General features: G+C 46.7%; 1 protein-coding gene across 1 annotated transcript in view; it reads left to right on the top strand.

Annotated features, from left to right (window-relative positions):
• Nucleotides 1-22,610, top strand: part of LOC144728799 (vitellogenin) — a 39,629-nt gene that overhangs the window by 5,826 nt on the left and 11,193 nt on the right. The window contains exons 5-22 of the mRNA XM_078608459.1: nt 339-487; nt 4,567-4,723; nt 5,683-5,840; nt 6,734-6,899; nt 7,646-7,771; nt 9,075-9,293; nt 11,451-11,668; nt 12,489-12,586; nt 13,755-13,879; nt 14,727-14,876; nt 15,481-15,600; nt 16,296-16,497; nt 16,860-16,953; nt 17,493-17,678; nt 18,093-18,252; nt 20,634-20,865; nt 21,097-21,185; nt 21,675-21,779. Of these exons, the coding sequence (XP_078464585.1) occupies nt 339-487; nt 4,567-4,723; nt 5,683-5,840; nt 6,734-6,899; nt 7,646-7,771; nt 9,075-9,293; nt 11,451-11,668; nt 12,489-12,586; nt 13,755-13,879; nt 14,727-14,876; nt 15,481-15,600; nt 16,296-16,497; nt 16,860-16,953; nt 17,493-17,678; nt 18,093-18,252; nt 20,634-20,865; nt 21,097-21,185; nt 21,675-21,779 (2,754 nt within the window). The remainder of the gene's footprint in view (nt 1-338; nt 488-4,566; nt 4,724-5,682; nt 5,841-6,733; nt 6,900-7,645; nt 7,772-9,074; nt 9,294-11,450; nt 11,669-12,488; nt 12,587-13,754; nt 13,880-14,726; nt 14,877-15,480; nt 15,601-16,295; nt 16,498-16,859; nt 16,954-17,492; nt 17,679-18,092; nt 18,253-20,633; nt 20,866-21,096; nt 21,186-21,674; nt 21,780-22,610) is intronic.

Here is a 22,610-nt window from a genome sequence, read left to right as displayed (position 1 = left end):
GCATAGACCACAATACCTGCAGTCATAATGCAAACAAAAAACATAACTCTGATAATGTGCACTGTCCTTGAAGTTGATTGGTCCACACCCGAGACAGCTTTCCTTAGAGCCTAGTCTCACATGGGTTGGACCAGATGACGCCAAAATGCATTATGACTGCAGGTATTGTGGTCTATGCAAACGTGACTCCTTGTAAAAAGGTGTCAGTTTTGTTGCCAGATAGAAGGGTAAAAAACAATGATCATATTTTTACTGGCAAATGAGGTACCCATGGTAGTATATTTTGGTACTGGCAAAGGAGGTCCCATGATGGTGATGGTCGTGTTTGTGCAATGCAGATGAACAAGAACCTGCGTAGCACTGCCGTGTACAGCTACTCCATCTTCGACGAGCCCTCCGGCTACATCATCAAGAGCGCACACTCCGAAGAGATCCAGCAGCTGAGCGTGTTCGACATCAAAGAAGGGAACGTGGTCATTGAATCAAGGTGAGGGGGGCAATGTTAACTCCCTCGCCTGGTATGCAGGAGGTCGTGGGTTCGATCCCGACTCTGACGCCTGCGTATTTGGAGTTTGCGTGCTCTGCCTGTGGTCACGTGGATTTTTCTTTGGTCCCTCCGGTTTTTTCCGTCCACATTTAGAAACATACGTTTAGAGTCTAGATTTGAAGCTTTCGTGACTGCAATGATTCATATTCTCAGGTTTTTTCGGTAAAGTCACGTAGGTAAAAACATTAAAATTAATGAAAGTAAAATAAAACAAAACAAAATAAAATTCACGACGTTTCGGAGGCAACACAAGTCTCCGTCATCAGGTGGGACCGTCACAGCCGAATTAGCTGCATCAAGTGAAGCAATGATTCAAGATGTAATCCCTTATAAGCAAGTTGAAGGGAGGTGGAGAGGGGGGGGGGAGAGCTTATCAGGCTGTGGTAGCCAATGAATGGAAACGTATCGGGAGGGAGGAGGAGCGGTGATCAAAGACTGCACGCAGTGCTCAACACAATGAATGGAGACGTGTCGGGACGGAGGGCGAGCGGCGATCAAAGACTGCACGCAGTGCTCAACACAATGAATGGAGACGCGCCGGGACGGAGGGCGAGCGGTGATCAAAGACATCACGTAGTGCTCAACACAATGAATGGAAACGTGGCGAGCGGTGATCAAAGAACAATGAAGAGATTACTGTTAAACACTGTGGATGTTAACACTCGGTGAAGTAAATTAAAATAGTGCCTGTCAGATAAGATGGTCCAAAAAGTGTAATTAAGTCTTTTTTGCGTGGTTAATAACATCTTTCCAGTGATTACTGAGTTTGTACCCATCATCACGGTTGAAATTATGTCTGTGTTTGTATATTTGTATGGCTTCGTGTACAAACCTTTGATGGTAGCCCGGAGGTTTGCAGAGAACCTTGGTCTCGGAAAAGACAATTTCATGAGAGCCCGCCGAGTTGTAGCAATGATCGGCAACGGCCGAAGAATCAGTTCTGCCGTGTTTCAGATCTGACTTGTGCTCGCGGACACGATCAGCAACATGACGTTTTGTTTCTCCAATGTAGCAATCACCACAAATGCAACTCAATTTGTAGACTCCAGGATACTGTAAGTCAGGAACGACATCCTTCACAGATGGAATCAGATCACGGATTTTATGCACTGTACTGAATCGGACTTGGATCTTATGTTTGTTTAGAATTTTGGAGATCTTTTTGGTCACGCCTGCTATGTATGGTAACGTGATAGTTTTGGTCAGAGTTTCATGTGGTTGTTTCTGTGTGGTGGGAGAGACAGCTTGGCGGATAGTGCGGTCAGAGTATCCGTTCATCCTGAGGGCCCGATGTACATGTCTTAATTCATCAGTCAGGTGGTGTTGGTCAGAAATGCCATGGGCTCTGTGGTATAGCGTTTTGATGAGAGAATTCTTTTGAGATGGGTGGTGGTGGGAATCCGGTTTCAAGTAGGAATTTGTGTGGGTGGCTTTCCTGTAGACAGAATGTTTACCAAAGTCCCAGTACCGGACACCCTAACAATAATTGAGGACTTAGTCCAACATGGATTGAATTCTGATGTACCTGCGCTGGTTAGGCATTGCCTCACCAACACCTATTTTACCTGGAATGGCACCTTCTACAAACAGAATGAGGGTACCCCTATGGGCTCCCCCTTGTCACCAGTTATAGCCAACATGTTCATGGAAAAGTTTGAATCAGACGCCATCCAGACATCCACCCTGCGTCCTTCCCTGTGGAAGAGATATGTGGATGACACTTTCGTCATCTGGCCACATGGCCTCCCAGCATTGAACCACTTCTTGGACCACATCAATTCTAGACACCCATCTATCAGATTCACCATGGAAGTGGAGAAAGACGGTAAACTACCATTCTTGGATATTCTGTTTAAGAGGAGGCTTGACGGATCCTTGGGACATTCTGTCTACAGGAAAGCCACCCACACAAATTCCTACTTGAAACCGGATTCCCACCACCACCCATCTCAAAAGAATTCTCTCATCAAAACGCTATACCACAGAGCCCATGGCATTTCTGACCAACACCACCTGACTGATGAATTAAGACATGTACATCGGGCCCTCAGGATGAACGGATACTCTGACCGCACTATCCGCCAAGCTGTCTCTCCCACCACACAGAAACAACCACATGAAACTCTGACCAAAACTATCACGTTACCATACATAGCAGGCGTGACCAAAAAGATCTCCAAAATTCTAAACAAACATAAGATCCAAGTCCGATTCAGTACAGTGCATAAAATCCGTGATCTGATTCCATCTGTGAAGGATGTCGTTCCTGACTTACAGTATCCTGGAGTCTACAAATTGAGTTGCATTTGTGGTGATTGCTACATTGGAGAAACAAAACGTCATGTTGCTGATCGTGTCCGCGAGCACAAGTCAGATCTGAAACACGGCAGAACTGATTCTTCGGCCGTTGCCGATCATTGCTACAACTCGGCGGGCTCTCATGAAATTGTCTTTTCCGAGACCAAGGTTCTCTGCAAACCTCCGGGCTACCATCAAAGGTTTGTACACGAAGCCATACAAATATACAAACACAGACATAATTTCAACCGTGATGATGGGTACAAACTCAGTAATCACTGGAAAGATGTTATTAACCACGCAAAAAAGACTTAATTACACTTTTTGGACCATCTTATCTGACAGGCACTATTTTAATTTACTTCACCGAGTGTTAACATCCACAGTGTTTAACAGTAATCTCTTCATTGTTCTTTGATCACCGCTCGCCACGTTTCCATTCATTGTGTTGAGCACTACGTGATGTCTTTGATCACCGCTCGCCCTCCGTCCCGGCGCGTCTCCATTCATTGTGTTGAGCACTGCGTGCAGTCTTTGATCGCCGCTCGCCCTCCGTCCCGACACGTCTCCATTCATTGTGTTGAGCACTGCGTGCAGTCTTTGATCACCGCTCCTCCTCCCTCCCGATACGTTTCCATTCATTGGCTACCACAGCCTGATAAGCTCTCCCCCCCCCCTCTCCACCTCCCTTCAACTTGCTTATAAGGGATTACATCTTGAATCATTGCTTCACTTGATGCAGCTAATTCGGCTGTGACGGTCCCACCTGATGACGGAGACTTGTGTTGCCTCCGAAACGTCGTGAATTTTATTTTGTTTTGTTTTATTTTACTTTCATTAATTTTAATGTTTTTACCTACGTGACTTTACCGAAAAAACCTGAGAATATACGTTTAGAGTATTTGGCTGCTATACATTTCCACATGATAAGCCACTTCGTTGAGCTATCATTTGTGGCCAGGTCGTTTCTGAAAAAGAGTTATATAGCTCAGTGGGCCTTACCTGGTAAATAAATAAAAAACTGTTATTTCTAACAGATGAGAGCCCATTGAGACCAAAAGTCTCTCTTTCCAGGGAGACCCAGACCACAATGCAATGGATCAAACACGTAAACAAACTAGTGAAACATCTAATACTATAACCCTGATATTAATTTAAATAAACTATGAAAACTACACCACCTTTTTGGAGATTTTAACAATAGGCACATTACAATAATTAATGGTGTATAATGAAACAGATTTGTAATATTCATTTCTACTCAGGTACATTTTAGCTGTGGAATAGAATATAGTTCAAAATAATTTACATTGATAATGACCAATTGATGACAGGAATGTTCTATTAAAAACTGATTGACTGGGAAAGAATATGTTTTTAAATAAAATATACAAGAACATGATATACTTGGAGTTTGCTCCCAATGTTTAGTTTAATCCGAAATTGAAGCACAGATAAGAAATATCCCAGGATTGAGAATGTTTCATCACAGGATTTCGCATCACGTATATTACATAATTCCCATGATTTTCCAACAGTGGCATCGCGTGACATCACGTGGACAACGCAATCGCTTGTTGGCACGAAAACCACACGTCTGAAAAAAAAAATTGATCGCAAATTGTTCTTGCAAAATAATCTGGAATAGATCCAGAATGCTTCATGTCTGAAACCCATGCTACTGAACACGTGACCCTGTGACCCACGTGTGTGTTTTGCAGGCAAAAGCTGATCCTGGAGGGAATCCAATCTGCTCCGGCAGCCAGCCAGGCAGCTTCTCTGCAGAACCGCGGTGGACTCATGTACAAATTCCCTTCGTCAGCTATCACCAAGACGTCGTCCCTCTTTGTGACCAAGGGGAAGAATCTCGAGTCAGAGGTAGAGTGTTGCGCCCTTACGGGATTTGTACATCAACCCGTGAATGACACAGCTCACACGTGCATCAGGCGCATCGTTGGCACGGTGTATTAATTACCAAACTGATACCGAATATTAGTTCGGCAACCTTAAACATTGCAGAGCAGAAATCGATTTGCAATGAAAGTAATAAAGGGACGTTAACGGTGTACTTACCTTTTTATGGAATTAATTATTTTAGGGCATCCATTCATTGGAACAAATATATGGTAAATATATGTATTCTGTATGGAAAATCTTTTGTACGGAAGATTATGTTTCACTAAGTAGCAGCAGCATCTCTTAAAGTGTGCATCTGTTTGACCATATTAGCCATAAAGTCCACAATAACATAAGGGCAATTTAGGGCAACTGTTGCAAGCAATCGTCTTTTGCATTAATTGCCGCACAATTTTCGCTTGTAAACATGTTGATATCCAAATACTGTGTCGATTAATTTGAACATTGCCCCAGCTTTGTGGGAAACTGGGAAAGCAATCAAGTCACAGACAGAAGTCACATGACCACCAAATATTGTGTTATCGAGGCAAATCATTGCTCATCCAATACAATTTCCGACAAACTACAAACTACGTATTTGACTGCCTATCTGTGGTTCTTAACCTGGGGTGCACTCACCCCGTGAGGGTGCGAGATGTCCTTTCTGGGGGTGCGAGATTTGTTTAGAAGGTAAATAATCGAAAAACAAATTAAGCACGGACACGTAAGAACAAGCACTGTTTCATCAAACACCTACGTACTTATAAACATTATACAATGTATTTACGATTGAGAACCAAAGATGGTGCAAGGCTACAGTAAATTTGAAAAAACCACTGCTCTACACCACGGCAATACCAAGCTGCAGCGGCCGCTCAGAGTAAATGCCCCGCCGCTGACGATGACGCAACGCTGCCCTCGTGTGCCCTCTCTGTTCGCAGATCCACACCGTACTCAAGCACCTGGTGGAGAACAACCAGCTCTCCGTCCACGAGGACGCGCCCGCCAAGTTCCTCCGTCTCACCGCCTTCCTTCGCAACGTGGACGCCGACGTCCTCCAGTCACTCTGGCACAAGCTCCACCAGCAGAAGGACTACAGGTGCGGTGGTCTTCGTGCTGTTGCCCGGCAGGGCTTCTTCAGCTTTTTTTTGGGAGGGAAGGAGGTTAGATTTCGTAAATGTATAAATGCTAGAATGGAAATAATAAAATAATAAAATAAAACATAATAAAATAATGAAAATAAAACATAATAAAATTATACAAATTAAACATAATAAAATTATTCTCACGACGTTACGGCCACAACGCAAGCAGCCGTCCTCAGGTGAAGAACAGGTCTGTCGAGAAGACAGACCTGTTCTTCACCTGACCTGTTCTTTACCTGAGGACGGCTGCTTGCGTTCTGGCGAAACGTCGTGAGAATTATTTTATTATTTTAATTTTTATTATTTTATTATTTCCATTCTACGTGACTTTACCGAAAGAACCAAGAACATGAATCCCTGCAGTCACGAAAGCTTTAAATCGAAATGTATAAATGCTGTGTCGTTAAACCCGCCACCACCCGACACAGCTAACCAGTAAGGGTTTGGCACGTAAACAGAATGTCGTGATCTATAAATTTTCTATCTACGTGACTTTACCGAAAGAACCAAGAGTATGGATTCCTGCAGTCACGAAAGCTTCAAATCAAAATCAATATTGCCCATAACGAGGACAGCGCCCTTAAGGAATATTCCATAGCTAACGAGATGGTAGTTTATGATGTCCGCTGGCTGACGAATGACCGCTTGCAAAAAAAGCCATCAACGTAAAAAAAGAAATGCTCTTAATTAAACAACATTTGAGCTGCTTTCAATAAAATACCGGTTTGACTGTCATGCATTGCACATAGCTGTCATGTGAATAGCAGCTTGTAAAGTGCTCGCACATTGGGGAGGAAATCAACTGACCCTGCATGTTGCCGCTGTTGTGGTTCTGCATTCGTGACAGGCGCTGGATTTTGGACGCGATCCCAGCCATGGCCACATCCGAGGCACTGATCTTCCTGAAGCGGACGCTCGCCAGCGAGCAGCTGACCACGGCCGAGGCCACGCAGATCGTCTACTGCACCCTGAGCCATCAGCAGGCCACTCGCGATTCGCTCAACTACGCACGGGTAACAGAGCCGGCTGTGTGGTTTCCTGCTCAATTTGTTATTCTTGACCTTCCGATTAGCACGGTTGGCTACGTACGGTGCGAAAGAAGTTCAACATGCATGCATACTCCACAGGCTGGGAAATGCATGTAATGCCGAGTAGAAATCACTATCATAATTTACACCCCTTAGTCAAACGACTGGTGGTCTAAGGCCACCAGCAATGCTGTGCTGGTCATGGGAATTTTTTTGACCATACTTCACCATGCTGGTCAGTGCAGGTTGGTGAAGCAGGGGCCCAAAAACAGTTTGGATATGACTCGCCACTGATGCTAGCCATGCCTTGTGTAGTATTTGTGTAGTATTTGTGAAGTATTTGTGAAATCTGTGTGTTTCGTGGGAACTCAAAAAGATTTGTAAAATGTGATTCTGCCATTTGAAGATACCATCTATTGGTAAACCTTTTGGAAATGCTAATTTTATTTTGTTAATGTAAAGTCTCCCATCAACCCTGCTTAAATGCAAATAAATTGGACTAGTGTGCACACCGTGCATGCAATGGACACCAGTTTAGTGCCACCGTTTCAAAGAATGGCATTTCAAACAAACTGCCTTCTCGATGCGAATTACAATTTTTGCAACGGAATTTAGAGAAGTGCAATCTAGTCCTACGAGAAAAATGTTGGCAATTTTGATGTTTTTAAAGGAAGGCTTTCAATCACTCCCTCCTTCCCTCCCGCTGTGCGAATGGCCGTGTCTCCGTGCAGGATTTGCTCCACTCCAGCTTCATCAGGAACCGCCCCATGCTGCGTAAGACCACGGTGCTGGGATACGGCTCGCTTGTCTTCCGCTACTGCGCCAACACCGTCTCCTGCCCCGATGAGTTGCTGCAGGTGAATTTGAGAGTAAAGCGTGAGCCCTGGGACTCGGTGACGATTCATCGGATTGAACAAAAGAGAAAATAAAAAAACATTAACAGTCCTTTTGTGAATGCCCTAAGGCCTCTTCCCTATGTCGTGTCCTTCGTGGGGATCGATTGACCATACTTCACCACGCTGGCCCGTGTGGATTGGTGAAGAGAGGGCCCAATACTAGTTCGGATATCACTTGCCGCTTATGTTAGCCACGGCCGGGAATTGTATGATAAATTAAAAGCAAATATAGACTCAGGATTATATTTAGCACTTTACTTAATCAGGTGAGAGCCCAATTAAATGTATGTTTTTTGCAACGGAGAGCTGAAATCGGAAGTTGTGCAGGAGTAGTTACGTGATTTAATAATGTAGGTGCTGCTGATTTTCAAATTGGTTGGCTATTTTGGGCTACAGCCCTGGTACATGCATGCTTGCTTCTGCAAATTAACATTTGCTTAACATCATACAGTGAGATTTGGTAATTTCACTCTGATATGAGCAGATGGCTGCAGGAATGTAAAATCCAAGCACACAATTTATCGTATTTCTTGAGATCATTGGACAGATACAGTTCTTAAGGCGAGAGGTTACAGGTGCTATGGATCAGCAGAATGATTCGACATGTTCCAATTCTCATCTCCACAGCACAAAAGCGTCCTTCATACAGTCAACAATCTAGTTTTGTGTAACGACTCAAAGCCGTTCACACTCAAGAAATACAGCTCATCACCCCCTTGTCATTCGTTGCTATCTCAACGTTGTACCGCAGTGGCAAGGTGTGGAAACGTTGGATGTGATCTGGGTGGGGCTGATGCAACGACCTTTTGTACATGTGAAAACAGTACCCCTATTTTAACGTGAGGTCCCTTGCCTAAAACATCCCGTCGTTCACCAGCAATGATTCAATCAAGCCTGGCTGCTGGCGAGACACTGTTAGTCATGAGCGTTCGAAAGTTTACCTTTACTGAATCAATGCTGCTGAAATTGTGCACTCCCAGATAGCAGTGGGGCCTGCTGGGTTATATAAGATATACTTTTAGATTTTACGTGGAGAGACAGTAATACGAAGGAGGCACATCATCGTCTGACTAGCTATCTATGCAGTCGCATGGCCGTGTGCGCTTGTGCTGCTCTGCACACTTTCATGCGACAACTCGGCACATGCCGCGCACTTCCGTCGCAACCGCCACGACGCATCGACGCTTTTGCGCACACACAGCCCTTGACCTCGGTGACTTACGAAATAATTCGCCGTTGTGTTCTCTCGCATCCGCCTGTGCAGCCGCTCCACGACCTGCTGAGCCAGTCAGCAGACAGAGCCGACGAGGAGGAGATCATCCTGGCCCTCAAGGCCATGGGTAACGCCGGGCAACCCAGCAGCCTGAAGAAGATCCAGAGGTTCCTGCCGGCACAGGGCAAGTCCCTGGACGAGTACTCGACCCGTGTGCAGGCCGAGGCGATCATGTCGTTGAGGAACATCGCCAAGAGAGACCCGCGCAAGGTGAGCTCGTGCCCGCGCCGAGCCGCGGTGCAACGCACTCATCCTACTCCCTCGACGCCGCGATGCGCTTGGAGGTCATTGGATGGCAAGTTGTTGGCCTGCAATCATCACCTGCAAAATGCAAAGAAGAAACCTCGCACAATACCCGTCTGTTTGTTTCACCCGTAATTGGCCATGTAGTGTTGTGCGTAAAAAAATCACAAATATTTTGACCAAATTTGGAGATATCTGATCCGGTCTTCCTCCAAGCGGGCAACTTACGATGGGGCCCTCAGTCGTGCCACAACGGTCACGTGAGCGCCCGAGGTTGTGCGCTCATCCAGAGCGATCATTGTTCATCAAACACGGCGGTCATCAAACGGCCTGACGCGGCTTCTTCTTCTCTCTCTCTCTGCCGTCGCTGTACCAAGTTGTCACGGCTGGCCACTTTGTAACCACACTGTCGTGATTTGCCCAAGCTCCATAAGTTGGACGCATTTAAATAAGAAATTCATAATTTACATTCGGTGACTTGCTTACCATTTTCTCTATTTCGCATTCATTTCGGTTATTTTTTGTCGGTGTTGTTCGCCGTTGTAACTTGCTGACCGGCCCATACTGGAACATCTGTGGAAAAAAACAAAGAGCTTCATAGCTCATCGGATTCTCTCCGGCAGTCTAAATTCTGATTCTGATTGCCAGTGACACAATTTCCCTAAATATGCGCTCGCGTACCCCGGCGTTTATTGAAGTGCAAGCACACACACCCCCTCTACCCCTCTCTCTCGAGATATTATAATTCCTCTTGACACACTTCATTACCCTACATCGTCCGTGTGCTTGCTGGGTAATGAGAGTGAGAGGTCGGCCTTTACCCGCTCAATAGCCCCCAGCTGTTAAATGCAGTCGGCGAAGTTTACGTAATCGTTTTCATTTTATTATTGCATTCATAAAACGGGATGTTATGTACAAGAGTACATTATGTAACGTTATCTGTATGTATTTCCAATTGAATATGTACATTTTGGGTGTTCTCAGTGCAACAGATGCATGTTTTTTACATGAATTGCCTCAATCACCCAGTCCAGTGGAAGTGTGACTATCAGCAATTGTAAGCACACACAATCAATAATAACTCAACACGTGTGATCTGCCATGCGCTGATATTTTTTTGGATGTCCAGCGATGCTTAGTGAAACTGATTTTACGAACAGAAGCCATCTAAGAGCAATCTGCGACCAACAATTAAGACACGGTGCACACAAACAACATCAAAGATGCCACGTGGGGGAATTATTCCCTGTGGCTGATGGTGGGTTCCCATTCAGTCTCAGGGTTAACATGAATTCACACACAACAAGCTCTTGCAACTGCGGCAATGACGAATCGAGCGCGTTATGTTCACACCATCACTTGCGTTTAATTAAGTCATGGATTTGTATGCGGCGTTTGTTTGCAACTGCGAGCAGAGTTTTCCCCCCAAACTCCAGTTTTCGCGACCCGCCACCACGCTATATTTTTCCTGCGTTTCCCAGTTGAATCCTCATTCAAATACTAAATAAATAGACTTAGAGCATGCACGTGTTACACGTAGAGAGTGCAGCGGTCAGTTCGCTGCGCTGCGAACCTGCCCGCCCAAGTTCGATTCCTGTTTACGGCCAACACGTGACAATGATCTGAACCGGTCCTGCTGCCCCCCCCCAATCCCCTAGGTCGACTCAACCTCAAATAAGTACCGAGTGTGGTGTGTAAATATATCACCACTGGAGAGACAAAGGCGGCTGTGCGTGGTGTTGTCCACCCACACTCTCGCGTGCCGCGCCGGCCTTTATAGGTGCTCGCTAACAGCACTTGCCCTAACAGTCTGTTCAAGGCTATACGGGGGATCTTTGTATTCGTGTTCCACGTGGTGCAGCGTTAATCGCTTAGCGCGTCACGTGGGACGTGATGAACAATCGTCGGGTCGCGTGCGGCGCGTAACGAGTTAATTTGTGTTGCTGCGGTTGCCGTGAGTCGTGAGCAACTGGAGTTTGAGCAACACCCTGGCTTGAGCTTGCGCTCTTAGGAGGTTGACCCATTAAGGCGCGCCACCCAAACATTCGGCGCGGGTGGCACCGACGCGTCTCCGCTAACGCCACCCTCTCTGTTTCATCCGCCACCGCCGCCGCCGCCGCAAAGGTGCAAGAGATCGTGCTGCCCATCTTCCTGAACGCGGCCATCAAGTCGGAGCTCCGGATCCGCGCCTGCATCGTGTTTCTCGAGTCGAAGCCCTCCGTGGCGCTGGTCAGCATGGTCGCCGTGCGCATTCGTCGTGAGCCCAACCTGCAGGTGGCGAGTTTCGCCTACTCTCAAATGCGCTCGTTGTCCCGGAGCAGCAACCCCGAGTTCAGGGACGTGTGAGTAACGCCGCACAGCAGCCACCACCACTGACACCACCACCACCACCAACAACAACGACAACAACAACAACGACAACGACAGCAAGAACATCAACAACATTCACATGCCTGTCAACCACTCTTATCAGTGCCCTTACCTTATTACAGACCAATTCAGAGCTTATTGGTCATCCCGTGCCACTTATACATCTCAGCGTTCATTCTACAAAGTCCCATCACAAGGGAGAAACACAAGAAACACATTAGACTTTGTTTGCCCGTATTGAAACGGCTGTACGCCGTGCGGACCTGGAAACTCAATTTCCCAGTGCAAGAATACGGCTAAACGTATGGGTTGACAGCTTTACATTCGCCACTATCACCACGGCGCCTGTGCCAGGCCAGGTGCACTTTGAGGTTATCGCGTGAAGTGTCGAAGGCTCTCGATCACACGTGACCTGCCGATCAACAGCAGTGTGCTCAGTTAGACTGTTTCGTGGACTGAATTTATAAAATTCGTCCCTTGTTTCAACTGCTATGCCGGGAGATTGAATAATACCAGCGACCAGCGATTTCTGGATTGCAAGTCCAGTCAGTATGCTCATTTAATGATGCATCGATTTTTTTTAATTGATCAATTCTGGCAGTCACAATAAATGCATCGATTTGTGCCCACTAAGTCCCTGCACGATCCACCAATCCCACCTCCAAGCCGATGGATTGCAGGCGTGCAGGCACCGTACCGGTCGTGAGAGACACGCCGCATCACCATTCTAGAATTGGTTTCCTTCGGGTCGTTAATCTGAATTGTATTTCTCATCCGGTTTGGTTCATCCAGTGCCGCAGCCTGCAGCGTGGCCATCAAGATGATGGGCTCCAAACTGGATCGCCTCGGAAGCCGCTACAGCAAGGCCGTGCACGTGGACATGTTCAACGGTCTGTAGAGCCGCCGTCGAACCCCACGCAGTCGCGTTACGTCGGAGTCGCCGCAGAGATGGGAAACATCTCAATCGCATGCCATTCAAATTATGTCATTTGATTACATGGCTGAGGTGGCATGGGGAGCCCGTAATACAGCAGGGGATGGATTACAGCCGATGATGATGATGATGAATGTCATCATCATTTGCAATTGGTATTTAAATTACACACTTCAAAATAATTGGGAATTTGTATCTACATTTCGTCACTCCGGTAAATTGGACCAGAAATTTGTTTTGCCCATCGCTGCCTGACGAAATGACCTACGCAAGTGCAATGTCTAAGCTCTTGCTAGGGCCAAAGTCAAATGTACATTGACTTAACTTGGTGGAAGGTACACATTCTAAGGGTAAATAGGGCATATTTCAAGAAACTGTGGGATTGAATGCAGGCTCGTGTTGGGAAACTGGTGAATTACGTGAGTGGGAGTTGTAAAGTGTAAAAAATAGACTTACAATTCGTTTAAAAAAATCAGTTAGATAAAGTTTTGTATCAATTACCTGACTGCTGCATATAATTCTAGAAGTTAAATTGATTGCTGCTTCTACATGCCAGTATTGTTCAGTCACTTGCCAATCATTCATCATTCTCATAATTGTCATGCCTTGATACATCTGTCCATGTTAAGCACTTGTTCTATCAGATTGAGTGTTCCTTCTCATTCGTGCTGTGTTCAACTTCCATATTGCAGGACCCATCATTTTTCCTTTCTTCATCCTGTACGAATTATAATGCCCTCTCATCATCTCTTTCCGGAGGTTCCTGTAACCCTGCTCAATTTAAGAAACGTTTTGGATCCTATCTGCTGTACTATCATTCGTGCTCTGTCTTGCTGGCTCCCTCCAATCGTGATGGAAACTCCCTCCCGTCGTCAATATCTGTTTTCCAAAGCTTCTATAACTTTGCCAAATTCAAGAAATGTTTTAATTATTATCAGCCGTATTCATATTAACGCTCTCTGTTTGTTTGTATTTGAGGCTTTTGGGCTTGACCTCAAAAAACTGTTATAAGAACACCGCATTATCCTAAGTAGAGCATAAACGACCACCATGAGCTTGCTGCTGCTGCTGTTGTTGTTGTTGTTGCTATTTACCCTTTGGTTGTCGTACGGTTCTGCTTGCAGCGAGGACCATGGCTGGTGTCTCTGCTGACTACTTCAGGATCAACTCCCCATCCGGCCCTCTGCCTCGTGCTTTGGCAGCCAAGATCCGCGGCCAGGGCATGGGCTACGCCAGCGACATTCTGGAGGTGCGCGCGACGAAACTGACCGGGGCAATGTTACAGTGACGAGACAGCACGGGGCGCTGTGCACGGCTATTGCCATCGGACCGTTGAGAATGCATTACCGGTGCCTTGTTTGTGGGGGCATCCGTGCGCAATGAAATCTCATTAACGGATAGATCTCAGTTTGGACTCTCATAGTGAGATATTTGTTTTAGTCCGCCAGCCAATGTTATTCACCGGTATTCGTTCATATAAGCAAACTCTAGACCGGTTTTGACCTTCATGCTCTCATCAGCAGTCATGCTTTCCTAAACAAATGCTGCTGGGTTGGCTGTTTTTTCTGCCGAGTGGACATTCGTTTATTGGGTGCAATTCAATATACCACTAATTAGTCTCCAAAACCTTAATTGAAGTTCGCTGGTTGATATCCTTTATTTGACCATGCTAATGCCTATTGAATTCCCTGCTTTTACGTAATTAAATTTACCCATGTCTCATTCACCCACGAGACGTGGGTAAATGTAATTACGTGAAGCTACTTTGAAAAAAAAATTATTCTCTCGAGTTTCAAATTTGGGATTCGACCTTAGCCACCAGAACACATTTACATTTTATCACGACACATTTACATTTTATCACAACATCTTCGAGGGCCACTTCACAACTGGGCCGTACGCTTTTCGGTAATTCCCCGCACAAGAAATGATCACGTTCACTTTGCGCTTCGTCTCACCTTGACTCGACGCACAGACCCAGACTGCTAATTGATTTGTCTCAGCAGCCTCGAGCATTTTTTTCTCAACCCGTTCCTCACCCATTCTTTGTTTTGCGTTATTCCTCTGCAACCCCCCGCCCTGCCCCGCCCTTGCAGTTTGGACTGCGCGCCGAAGGTCTCCAGGAGCTGCTGTACAGGGGCAGCCAGGAGCAAGATGCCTACGGCACGGCCATGGACAGGCAGACTGTACTGCGCAGCAGCCAAGCAAGGAGCCACGTGTCCAGCATCCACGACACCCTGCGCAAGGCAAGACGCCAAGCGGCGGTCTCGGACGGAGCGCGCCACGGAGCTCGCGGAGCGCGCTGACGCGCCGAGTAAAAACGAGAAACGCGTGATGCGTAAACGAACAAAAAAAAAAAGTAGTCCCGTTGCTAGACATCTGCCCGGGCGTGTAAATGATGCATCGTCGTCGATGATGGTGATGATGATGCATCGATTCACAACATGAGCGGAGAAATGTTATTTTGATGTATGCATATGATGTGCACGTTATGTGTGCAATTAGGCTAATGTAACAGTGTAAAGCAAATAGCTCATGATTCGAAAGAGACAGGCAGGATTTATTTCAGGGACAGTCCAAAAAAGATAGAACAAAGGAGACAGATCAAATTAAATAAAGATATTGGACGTAAAATACAATAATGGACAATACAAATGAGATGCTACAAATGAGACAGTTAGCACGACACAATGAAGAATAAATTCGTCAATTGAATCATCGACCTCCAAGTTTTGACACTTTGTAAAAATTACTGGGTCGGGGTTGATGATGAAATCGTGGCATAACTTAAATTCAAAACAATTCCAACGTGTTTCCTTCCTCATGCCTCTGTCTGTGTGTGCCGGGCAGCTGTCGGACTGGAAGTCTGTCCCTGAAGAGAGGCCACTTGCCTCAGGATACGTGAAGGTTCATGGGCAGGAGGTGGTGTTTGCAGAGCTTGACAAGAAAATGATGCAGCGAATCTCACAGGCAAGTGCTGAGTGCTCTTTCTTGTACATATGTACGTTGTATGTTGAACTTCTCTCTCACCGTACGTAGCTAACCGTGCTAATCGGAGACACGGGGGAAGGCCAACAAACTAAACACAAAAATATCCCATACGATATGTGTCCGATGGCTTCGCTGCACGGTTTAGGATATGTCACGGTCAATACAGCACACAATCAATACTATTGGGCAGCAATGCATATGCTTGCTAAACGGAAAAGGTAAAAAAAAGTCAATCCTATTGCTCAGTGATCCTTACCCGGTTAAATAAAAAAAATAAGTTTCAATCGTTTTTAAATCCTTTATATTAAGTTCACTTGCTTGCTTGCGTGCTTACGACCGTGCAAATCTTTCGGTCGTTCTTTAACCCACTTCCCGTGATCCAATCGAACTGACATTTTGCACACAGACTCGTTGTGCGTGACAATTTATTTTCGTGAAAATTTTTTCTCCAAAATTTTCCACTGTTCATGAAAAAAAATAATTCATATTTAATTTAAAATACCAATGTGATAAAAATGAAACTCTTACTCAAGAAAAACAGAAATGAATTATAAAATTAAACCGATGCCACGCATATAAAGGATTTATAGTGAAAAACGTTGTTTTTACGGGTTAATTTTTTTTTCCTCTTTAAAACATTCACCGCCGCCCGGCAAATAACGGTGCTTCCGCAGATGTGGCACAGCGCACGCTCGCACCACACGGCGGCGCAGGAGCAGATCCGAGCGGTCGTGAGCAAGCTGGAGCAGGGCATGGACGTGCTCCTCACCAAGGGCTACATGGTGTCCGAAGTTCGCTACATGCAGCCCGTGTGCATCGGCATCGCCATGGACCTCAACCTCCTGGTCGCCGGAGTGACCACCAACCGCGCCAACCGTACGTCCCCCCCCCCGCCACCCCCCCCGTCCATGTCGTTGACGTCGCAGCTGGAACGATGAATCAGAATCTTTGTTAACATTGGAGCAATCTGATGAGCTATGAAGCTCTTTTTCACAGACGTCACCCAGTAGTTTTCACAGATGTCCAGATGAGACGCTAGATGGGAGCTTGTACGGCATTGCAGAGCCATGAGGGATGGTGATGACATGGGTAATTCTTCATCCGACAATGGATAGAGCATGGTTGCTGCTGCTGACGACAATGATGATGACTGGGCACAATTCTAAAACAAAGTTGGGGGGGTGTATGCGAACACGGGCTGGCTTAGAAGTGATGAGTTGCGTCTCCCCTGTGCACAGTTCACGCCAGCTTCGCGCAATCGCTGCCCGCGGACATGAAGCTCGCAGACCTCCTCGCCGCCAACATTGAGCTGCACGTGGCTGCGACTACCAGGTATGCACTTGACGTGTAACCCCCCCCCACCCCGCCCCCCCCTCCATCTCATCCCCGAGTTGCGCATCGCCATTCAAATTGTTTGCGTGGCTCGGAGGTCAGAAATCCTGAGCCGGCACCGCTGAGATTCTGGGTTCAATTCAAGGCCGCTAACTATGTTTTAAACCGGGCTTTCAAGTGTAGTAAGTTGATGGCCCCTGCCTGCTTTCCAATGGCCGGCACATAAAAAAAGGCATCATGTTATAAAATAAAATAAGCCATCACGCTTTCACTGTCATTCGATAAACATGACTCTCATATGCAGAGCTGTTAGGAAAGTGCTGCCCTCTACTGCGTGAATCAGCGGTCACGTGAAGGGGTCTCAAAGGTAGCAATGGTATCTCGACTTCCGTGGGCCATCCTCTAACACGATGCGTTGCACTGCTGACGTTTGGACAGCACAATTGGGATATGATCGACAAAACATGACAAATGCCAGTCCTGAATCCCCCCAGCAATGACCAACAAGTTCTCACGTTCCTTCTCTCCTCTCTTAACAGCATCTCCAAGCATGCCGTGGCTATCATGGGACTCACCACGGATCTGGTCAAAGCCGGTATGCAGAACCACTACAAGATGAGCGCAGGCCTCGGAGTCAACGGCAAGATTGAGATGAACGCCAGGGAGAGCAACTTCAAGGTGTCAATGAAGCCCTTCCAGCAGAAGACCGTCGTGGTGCTATCAACGTGAGATTCGTTCGTGGGACGGAATAATATGAAACCTTCAAAACTTGCCAGCATGCACCTCGATTCCCGTTGAAGAAGTCTCCGTCGCAACTCCAATTCTAGACAAAGCCAAACCAGACCTCGCAGTCTAAACCTAGCTTAAGTCTGACCCAAGCGTAAGTTCTAATCTAGCCACATTCTAACCCTAGCCTAACTCTATCCTAAATCAAACTATTGCCTCGGGCTAATGCTCGCCTTATTGTAACCCTACCCTAATTCTAACCCTGGTCAAAAGTCGAAATCCAGCCAATGCCTCCACCCCATCTTAACCCAAGTCTGGCCTAACTCTAGCTTACACGTATATTCAAAGCCTAAGCATAAGCCCTCAAGAATACTAAAGAGGAGTGAGTGTCTTTGCCCCGTCCGTGTGTGCAGCATGGAATCCATTGTGTTCGTGAGAGACGCCTCCGGCAGCCGTATCTTGCCCGTGCTGCCCCCGAAGATGACTTTGGACAGGGGACTCACATCCCAGCAGCAGCAGCAGCAACACCGCCAGCAACATCCACACCAGCGCGGCCAGCACCAGTCCAGAGCGGTAAGTGAACCAACGTGGGCAGCCAACACCACTTATGAAAAATGACGTGATTAACGATGTGCATTTGTACGATGCCTCCATTCTTCGGCAACTCTAGAAGCCTTAAATCTCAATCGTCATCGTCATCATTATCTCAATAATTTCAACGCCCAGCTAATGTTTAAGCCTAGGGGACACTGTGAAGCAAGCTGCCCCTGTGCGGCCAAAGGTGAATATAGCACGGCCCTGCATGTGTGAATTAGTCTGTCAATAGTGGGTGGAAAAAAAAAACTGCGCATTTCACAGTCTTGACTAATGACCTAAACAAAGGCGCAAGCCAATACAGATATCAGTAACGTGTTGTGGATAGTGCACATACCTAACGTGTGCGTGGCTTAGGCCTTCCAAGTTGAGTTTAAAGCTTCGTGAATGAAAACATATTCTTGAATAAAACACATTGGGAAAATGCCAATGTTGCCTCTGCAGTGGCATTAAATGTTTTTTTTAGAAGGGTGATGCTGCATTGATGTGGCTATTTCGTGCCTCGTGTGATTTTGAAGTCTTTTTTTATTTCATGAGCAAAGCTTCAAACGTGTGACAGCCTCACGACACATCCACAGCTTAAGGCTCAACTACACGTAGAGTGGCCGGGATATCTGGATACTTATACCAAGAAGTTAGCTCATCAGAAAAGCTCATGAGTTTGATAAGTGAACAGCTCATAGCCATCTGAATTCCCACCTGCCCCCCCCCCCACCACCTCCCCCCGTCGCAATGGGCTTAAGTAGGCATAGAGAGCAGGCACAGAACATTTTACGAGCTGTTTGCTTTCTTGAGTTTAACCTTCCCTTGGTTCCAAAGTGAGCCCACGTCCTCGTCGAGGAATAACTTTTCCATCGAGTGTGCAGACGAGCGATTTGGCGAACTTCCAGCGGGTTTTTGAAAAGCGCACGGTGTGTGAGTGCCAGCGGGCCAAACACCCCCCCCCACCCGTTAAACGTGCGGACAGCTCGTTGTGCGAATTGCTTCCTTTTTCATGGAAAGAGAGAGAGAGTCCAACACGGAGGCTTTCACGACCAATATTATCCATGACGGAGGAATTTTTGGGTTAGATTGCGTGAATATAAATGTGTCGTTAAAACCCGCCATCACCCGACACAGCCCATTAACAAAACGTGCCAATTCATTACTAGTACGGCACTAACCGGTATCTTGGAGAGTAATCCCACGACATTTACAATTCGAGTACGATGTTTCGCCAGTAATTACAACCAGCATCATCAGGCGACAGCCAGATTTATGGAGAAATCCTCCCACAAACCTCTGTTATAGAGAGAGAGAGAGACCGATCCGGGTCTTTTTTTGCAACTAGAATTAAGTAACCAGCAAATGCGCCGCGAGTGCGATTATCCTCACAGCTAATCAGCATTTTTTCTTACGTGCGTAAACTTAGTGCTCTTTCAGCTTCTTTGTTCATTAATAGAATGAAATTATGATTATGAACACCACCGACTCTTGCCCTTAAGCTCCAATAAGCTGCAATTGACACTCAACCGGAGTGCGTACTTCCATTAAACGCTCATTACTATTGCAAACGCACCACGCACCACGCGCCGCGGAACAGAAACGGTGGTCCTCGCGCCTCCCCTCCATCCCGCTGTTTTGCGTTTAGAAACATTGTTCGCAAAACATTCGTTCGGAAAGCATTGTCCGGGGCTACGTTGTGGGCAGCAGGGTCAGGGCGGTAAGGTCTATTGCTGCACGATATCCCTATGCCCCAAATGACACGCTGTCCACTTTCACCAGCTGGCACTGATCAGAGTGGCGAAATTTAGCCGTATGACCTCACACAGCTTTGGGGCAGTGCCCATCCAGCAGTAGATTGTTGATACATTTATTCATTCATTGAAGTATTCTGTACGCTACTTTGTATTTCGTGTGTTTTCAGGCTCTTTAATATTACAAAAAATATTTAACGATCACTTTGATGACAATTACATAGAAGATATATTTGGACCTAAATGGCTACTTATCAGATATGATCAGTACACATTTATATCTCCTTTTGCATGCTTTGTTACAATAAAAATAACTTCCAGACCCTCCATCCACTGCTGGATGAAGGTCGCCACAGTCAGTCACGGGGATCTTTGACCACACTTTATCGGATTGGTCAGTGTGCATTGGCAAAAGGGGGGCCGGGAAAGGCCCAGAACAGGTCGAGATGTCGTCGCCACTACTGCTGCTGAACAGTGTGCATTCAGATGTCAAGATATGTACACGAACGCAGGCTGGGTGGCAGCGATGCCTCCATCGCCCCAAAAGTGTGAGACATAACCAATGTTCGGAACGACGTGCTCTCCGTGTTGCCCCCCCCCCCCCCCGTTCTCGCCCACTGCCAGGCCTACCAACACCCATGGGCTTCCCACGAGTTCTCGTCAGCCGAGCAGAAGCAGATCCACGACATCATGACGGCGCGCCCCGTGATGCGCAGGAAGCAGCACTGCTCCAAGATAGCAGCGCTCTCCACCAAGGTGTGCTTCTCCGCCCGGATCCGCAACGCCGCGTTCATCCGCAACGCGCTGCTCTACAAGATCATCGGAGACTACGTCAGCAAGGTCTACGTCCAGCCCAGTGAGTGCACGCACGCGCGCGCGCGCTCCCCAACGGTCACTTTCGTGCGGCTCACAATCACACTGGGAATAATAATAATAATATTGATGATAGTAAGGCGCGTAATATTCGGGTTCCGATGAACGCGTAGACTTCATGGGCTGCCAGAGCCCAGAGCCTCGGCTGTCGAAGCCACAAGCGAGTCTCGAGAACGTGCTGCTTGCGTGCGTTGTGGTCCGTGCCTCTTGACAGCGAGCAGCAAGGCTCAGATCCAAAAGGTGGAGCTCGAGTTCCAAGCCGGACCCCAGGCGGCTGAAAAGGTCATCCGCATGGTGGAACTGGTGAGCGCCGTGCAGACAGACAGAAAGACGTGCGAGCGCGTGTACGGGAGACGGATGAATTAGAAGCAGGTTACCTGGTCTTCGTACAGTTTAGTGTGCGTCGGATTAACGAAGGGGGTTAATGGGGTTTGTGCGTTTAAATCATTCATTACACACACACACGCGAATATAATCTCATTTGGTGCATGTGTTACAACTTTCACCTAACTTCACGAGAGGTTAGCCGCCGAGGAGGTCTTGAAGAGGCTTTCATCCAGCGCTGGATTGATTGTGCCTGTTGATTGTGATTTATGTTGACGTTCATAGCAATAATTTTGATTGACATTGCGTCTAAATGTGACCGCATATCACGACGCTGCACAGAAACAGTCAAAGGAAAGTATACGAACGGCAATATAACATATTTATTTCGCAACAATTTGAGAGCAAACGCACATCTGTTGTCGAGTAACAACATACCATGTCGCCCTGGCTCTGTCACACGCTCAGGTGGCCAAGGCAAGCAAGAAGTCAAAGAAAAACGCCACCATTACGGAGGAGGGTGTTGGAGAAACGATCATCTCTGAGCTCAAGAAGATCCTTGTCAGTGGCAAAGTATGGAGCCACCCTCATCGAGGAGCCTATTCGATGTTTCCTCTCCCAGTGTTTCATCTTCTTGGTTCTTTCGGTAAAGTCACGTAGAAGGAAAATAATAAAAATAAAACATAATAAAATAATTCTCACGACGTTTCGGCCACAACGCAAGCAGCCGTCTTCAGGTGGAGAAAAGGTCTGTCGAGAAGACAGAGTCTGAATGGCTCATTTATAATTTTATTATTTTCCTTCTACGTGACTTTACCGAAAGAACCAAGAAGATGAATCCCTGCAGTCACGAAAGCTTTAAATCGAAACGAAATATCCCAGTGTTATTCATATTTCATGCAATCCGTCTTGGCTGCAGAGGCACCATCATCACCTTCTGGCCAGTTCTCGCGGCCCAACAATGGGTTTGGCAGATTTTTTACAAACGTCGACGTGATCCACCTACCCCATAGCCTTTGAAAGCGCTGGATTTACAGGCGCGCACCATCGCTTGGTGTTTCCGCATTCAAAACGAAAACCGAGTGGCACACTTTCAATTTATTTCCTTTCCATATTTTCCATTTTCTTCATTGAAGCCACTCACTTTTATTGAGCACTTTTGATTAATTTCGGGGTCAAAATAATGAATGTTCTACCTTTTGACCGCAAATTAAAGCGTGCGCATTGAAAAGCTTTTTTTTTTAACCTAATTTTCTTTTTAAGTCGTGCCCGTGGCCTGTTTGGCGATTGTGCGTGGAGACTAAACATTGCCATGGAGGAGCACAGTCGCTCCACCTGCACTGGCCTTTTGGCAGAGGTGCCGTCACCGGCACCTGTCCTTGGAGCGGTCTGTCGGAGCTGCTG

The sequence above is a fragment of the Lampetra planeri genome, chromosome 30, assembly GCF_965212315.1.
Source record: "Lampetra planeri chromosome 30, kcLamPlan1.2.h2, whole genome shotgun sequence".
Lineage (NCBI taxonomy): Eukaryota > Metazoa > Chordata > Hyperoartia > Petromyzontiformes > Petromyzontidae > Lampetra > Lampetra planeri.
This window is presented reverse-complemented; position numbering and strand designations above follow the sequence as displayed.